We start from the raw sequence: 6,000 nt of genomic DNA, 5'->3' as shown, positions 1-6,000 counted from the left end.
CTGTCTACATATTGTCAGGAAACCCTCCTGCACACATTGGGCAAACACTGACCCATCTAACGAACTCGAGCTATAGCTTTCCCAGTCAATATCAGGAAAGTTAAAGTCCCCCATAACAACCACCCTATTACTTTCACTCTTCTCCTGAATCATCCTCGCAATCCTTTCATCTATGTCTCTAGGACTATTAGGAGGCCTGCAGAAAACTCCTAACAGGGTGACCTCACCTTTCCTTTCCTAACCTCAGCCCAAACTACCTCAGATGGCGAGTCTTCATCCATCGTCCTTTCCACCGCTGTAATACTATCTTTGACAAGCAATGCCACACCTCCCCCTCTTTTACCCCCACCTCTGACCCTACTAAAACATTTAAACCCTGGAACCTGCAACAGCCAACACCTGGCATTGTTTTGAAGAAAGACAAGTGAGTTGACATAGATGTCATGACTTTTATACATCTCTAAATGAACATCACAAAGAAAATTGAAAAATCTAGCCACCATCACCTTGCTGCTTATGAGAATTTGTTCTAGTTGCCTGCTGCATTTTCTACATTACAGCCATGACTCTGATTCAAAAGTAAACCATTGACTTATAACAATACTTTGAGTTGTCAAGTAGGCATGAAAACATCACATAAATGCAAGTCTTTCTTTTTCTGTGTTAAAAGCATTGTAAATTGAATGTTTATCTTACCATCTTAGTGGTACAATTTCACTGGTGTTTTTGAGATGCAGTAATGGCTTCAACACAGTTTTCAGATTTTATCAATTATTTTGCAATGTTCTTTAAATAGTTCTAGTGAACTCTCAAGTCAGACCACTGGCTTATTTTACCTTAGACACAGCAGTCACAAGATATTTGCCAGGAATTTACTAACATGAGTCTCAAACTCAATAATTTATAGCCAGGTTTATAGTCACATAAATACAAAATTAACAGGATGAGCTGAGCATCTGCAAGGAATCTTGTCTATCCCCTGAGGCAAGTGTTTTAGCAAAGTCTCACTTGTCTGTAAATTATAAGTAATGTCTGATTTTAAACTTTGGTGCTTTGTGATTCCAGAATTAGTCATAAGAATAGATATAACCAGCCCTAACATCTATCACATCGATGAGTAATAACCCAGCACTCTTATGGTGAAGTCATTTTACTTTGTGTCTTAAAGTTTATTTGCTTCAGGAATATTTATTGAAATAAATGTGAATATTTTAGTAGTGGGAATGTTTAGCAATCTGATAACAATCTATTCTTGAATGTCAGGTATCCCTGATCTCTTTAGTTATTGCTGACTACTCCTCAGAATGTGGGGAGAATGAATATTTTAACCAAACAACTGGGTCTTGCCATGCCTGTCCTCAATGTCACTCAGGTGAAGAACCTGTTTCGGTAAGTTACATTTAGAAATAAGATAAGTTTTACTTAAAACTATTTTTCTTGATCCTTTCACATAAAACTTGCATTGCACTTAGAAAATTATCAGAAATATATAATTTTGCATTTGACTAAACAGGACAGTAAGCAAGAGTCTTGAAATTGAGAGCTCCTATGGAATTTAACTAGAGCAAACACAAATCTGCGAATCAAATATGGGAATAAATTTATGTGATTGGCTCCTGATTTTCCCAGCATTGATTAACAGATTTGTACTCCCATCTCGTTAGAACATAAAGGAGTTTCTAAAATTCAAGGGTTACGTTGAATTCAAGTAATGTTGCGAATAGTAATTCCTCTGATTGTTTTCTTGTTATTGACTTGCAATTTTGATATCACAATCATAAAATTTGGGCCAGATTAATCCTTTGGTATCATGAACCCTTGACCCACATAAGTGCAAAAAGTCATGAAATAAAAACCCATCAGTGATTTCCTTGACAACAGATTCTAAGTCCAACCTTTACACCCCATCATCATGTCGATGCCATCAGTAATTAATTTCAGTCTGAAGGTAATGGTGTAACTGACAGTGATTTTGAAAACCTCTTTCCAGGTGTGAGTTAACAACTAGGTTTTTGGGTTGGGTAAGGAAGTAATTGCATCTTTTTGTCAAGAAGCTAGTTATTAATGGCCAGGTTTCTGGTTAGCAAACAAAAGAAGCCCAAAATAACTGCGAATGTTGAAAATCAGAAACAAAAACAGAAATTGCTTGAAAAATGGCAGCATTTGTGGAGAGAAAGCAGAGTTAACATTTCAGATCCAGTGACACTTCTTCACAACATTGGTCACTGTCCTGACGCATTTGTTGGTGGATAATTGATAGGTCCCAAGCAGGTCACCCCCTGGAAGGAGCATGTCACCATACAAATTCAAAGCAGTTGTCACCTTCATAACCACTGGGAGAGGATGGCCTACTCCTGCATTACTGAGGTCCTGACCATACAGCTTTCACAGTCACATCACAGTGTTCTGGGACATATGATGCCTGCATTGACACTGAGACTCACTCATCCCCAGGAAATGGAGTCATGGCCAAAAAAACTGATCCTCCTGTGGGCCCACCATCCTCAGGGGCCCAGCTGTTATTTAGTCTATTGTGTCTGACCTATTTGTGAATGAATGCATACGTGTGTGGATTTTAATGGGGTGTGGTTAATGTTTGTAAAGTAGTAATTAATAATCCATTTTGCTACAAGTTAGAGTGTTTGTTACAATAATTTTGCTTTTTGTTTTCTTGTTTATGTTAAAACCTGATGCATGTTTCTTTATATTTTAGACAGTGGTCACACTTAGGCAAATTAACAATCCTAGAGATTAAATTACCCATACTTCATTTTTGTGATGACTTGTGGAATAGTAAAGTTTGATTTTCAGCACATCCTTTCTATCAGGGTAATGAGACAATTAAAATTGGATGGATTTTTTTCTCATAATTGACAAGAATTGCATACCTGCTAATGAGCTATAATTAAAATTCATTAAAATGTAATTAAAAGGTGAGTGAGTTCAAATTTCAGCATCTAACATAGTCAAATCCATGTCCCCAAAATATTAGCCAAGGGTTTAGGATGGCTAAACTAGTAACAATACCATTACACCAATGCCTCCCGCTCTGCTATTAGGAATACCGGACCTTCACTTTACAATTCCATTTGCCAAGGTTAGAAAATTACCATGTCATTTTAAAATTAATCCCTTCAAATCCATTTTGATATGAACAACAGACTATTGCCGTAGCTCTGTTTTACGATTCACTGTTTGTAATGTTACCTATTTTGGTTATTATGAGGAATATCAGTGGTCATGGGCCTCATTTACAACTTAACAAGCTTGACTCACATTACAATTAACTGTATTTGTTCTCTCAGATTGGAATCATTATAATGAATTCCAGATTTCAGTTTTATCACATTTCTGTCATAGAATTCACTAACACAGACTTCTTGTTAAACTCTGGAAAACAATGATCTGAAATGTTTACAGAACAAAATTCCTTATTTCAGAAACCCCAGAATTAATTGTGGCTATCCTGTACTGTATTTTGCTTACAAGAACAAGGACTGCATTGTCTGAAATTACAGAGTCTTGGTGAACAATTGTGTGCAACGCACAATGTTTTCCTCCTAAAGTACAAAATGAAAGAAGTACAACAGAAAATTCTTCCTAATGCCCATGTCTTGTGAATTGTGATAATTCATCAATAGTGTTATTTGAAAAGAACTTTACTATTTAAGTCTTTTAAAGCTACTTCCAAACTATTATTTTGTAATGACCAACAATTTCCTTTGCTAGCATAATTGAATTTTTTGAAAGGTAAGACCAGTTTGTATTAATATAGAGCCTTTCATATCCAAAACAAGCTCAGAACTAATAAATCCAGCATTCTTTTCTATATAGCAAGATCGTGTAAATGGCATTGAGATGAATGGTGGTTGATTTTTGTTTTACTGCAATAGTTTAAAAAGGTAGATCACCATAAGTTTCTCCTGTGCAACTAATGATAAACGAAAAATGCTGGCCCTGTGAATCTTGCATTCCCTGAACGATATCTCTATTACAATTACAGTGATATTGACCATAAGACATAGAAGCAGAAATTAGGCCATTCTGCCCATTGAGTGTGCTCCGCCATTCAATCATGGCTGATATGTTTTTCAACCCTGTTCTTCCACTGTCCCCCCATAACCTTTGATCCTCTTGACAGTCAAGAACCGATTTATCTCGCTTTTAAATATACTTTCAAAGATAGTGAAAGATGCATTTAAGCTTCCCAAAGCAAAATAAGGAGCTGCCTTTGGCTGATTTATTAAAGTGTGGATTGTAATTATTTAGGTATTTTTGTACATTTCCATTTGAGTTAATGTAAGAACTTTTATTAGTTTAAAATAAAAATGCAATGAACTACTTCTCCATTTGAAAAAAGAACAAAAGTCAAATGTGTGAACATAGTGTGAAGATATAATTTTAAAAATGTAACAAATGCATGGTTTTGTGCAATTTTTAATCCATGCTTGAATTCAGTTTTTTTTCTATTTTGTGCATGTACTTTGACATATTTGCTTCCTTCTTGCTTGTTCAATTGGTAATTAAACATATTCAACTTTTTTTTAAGCTGAAGTCTGTTCTAGATTGAATATATTTAATATTCTTTGTCAATCACAGGCATACTGTTGCTAAGTTACCATGATTATATTCACTCTAACAGATTAATTGTATTTAGAAAAGGAACATATAAGTTACTAGATGAGAAAAGATCACATTGAAACATAGAAGATACTGATGGAACTTGACAGTGTGGATATCAAGATAATGTTTCTTCATGTGCGGGAGATTTGAACCAGAAGTTTAAAAAAGAATTTGGAGATAAGGAGATTTACTTGTCTCTCAGAGGGTTATTAGTCAGTGGAATTCTCTTCCTCAAACAGCACTTGACATGGGGTCATGGTATTTTGTCAAGTTAAGTAGATTTTTGATAGACAAGGGAGTCAAGGTTATACAGGCAGAGAGGAAGTGGATCTGAAAGCACAATCAAATTAGCCACAATGTTATTGAATTCAGCTTAAAGGACCTCCTCTGTTCCTACTTTATCTATGGCAGTGAGATTTTCATGATAGAATTTCAATGATTTATCTTCATGAAGAGGCAAATACATTCACATAATTTTGGGAACATGAATCAAGAAAAATTGGAAAATATTTTCTTATGAAGATCATCAGCTGGCATAATGCACTGAGCAGCACATTTGGAATATCCTGCACTTTTCTGGAATGAGAGGTTGTGGATTCATTTTCATGAATTTTTCCACATGAATTGCCAGTCATTGCCTTTTATGGCAGTGACAACAGGAATCCAGGAAGTTGAAAGAGGGAATAATAGACTAAAGACTAGTAACAGCCAATGAATAGTGCATAGTCCAAGAACATGGTACAAGGATTACACCAGAAGGGAAGAAATTAGTTAAACATGAGGCAGTGGGTCTAAGTTTACTGTGCTAGGTCGTTCGTAGCAGCACAGTGAGGGAAAGAGGTCATCTGGGATGTGAATGAATAATACAAGCACAAATGTATCTCTTTAACTAATGAGCTTGAATGACTGTGAAATTGATATCGGGGATCAAGGAAGGTGAAGTAAAAGAGTTGATTTCTACATCAAGCCACTTACATTAAAAAAGGCTACATAAAGTGAAAGCAAAATTAGATTAAGAGAGAAAAGATGAGAAGGAAATGGAAGAAAAAACGTTTGACTTTTTTCATTTCCTAAAATAAATCACAACTTAAACAAATCAGACTCTGTAGTTGAAGTTGTTCAATTTTAGTGCAAAAGGTGTTGATTGACAGCCATTAACACTTGTCATTGCATTAAAACAGTACATGTACTTGTACTGTAAAAGTGTCCGGTAGTTTTTGCTTGTGTCAGCATGCAAATACTGAAATTTCACAATATTCAATAAATGCCAACTGTAAAGCAGACAATGAGATACTTCTGTAAAAGAGTGGTGTAGAATAACTGAGCGCAATTTTAGAATATTCACATTGAATCCAGCTCATCACTTTAGTTGTTATG

General features: G+C 35.4%; 1 protein-coding gene across 1 annotated transcript in view; it reads left to right on the top strand.

The window, feature by feature from the left end:
* Positions 1-6,000, top strand: part of edar (ectodysplasin A receptor) — a 95,120-nt gene that overhangs the window by 49,763 nt on the left and 39,357 nt on the right. Inside the window, exon 4 of the mRNA XM_043692768.1 lies at positions 1,264-1,389. Coding sequence (XP_043548703.1) covers positions 1,264-1,389 — 126 coding nt within the window. The remainder of the gene's footprint in view (positions 1-1,263; positions 1,390-6,000) is intronic.

The sequence above is a fragment of the Chiloscyllium plagiosum genome, chromosome 6 (genome assembly GCF_004010195.1).
Source record: "Chiloscyllium plagiosum isolate BGI_BamShark_2017 chromosome 6, ASM401019v2, whole genome shotgun sequence".
NCBI classification, from domain to species: Eukaryota; Metazoa; Chordata; class Chondrichthyes; order Orectolobiformes; family Hemiscylliidae; genus Chiloscyllium; species Chiloscyllium plagiosum.
This window is presented reverse-complemented; position numbering and strand designations above follow the sequence as displayed.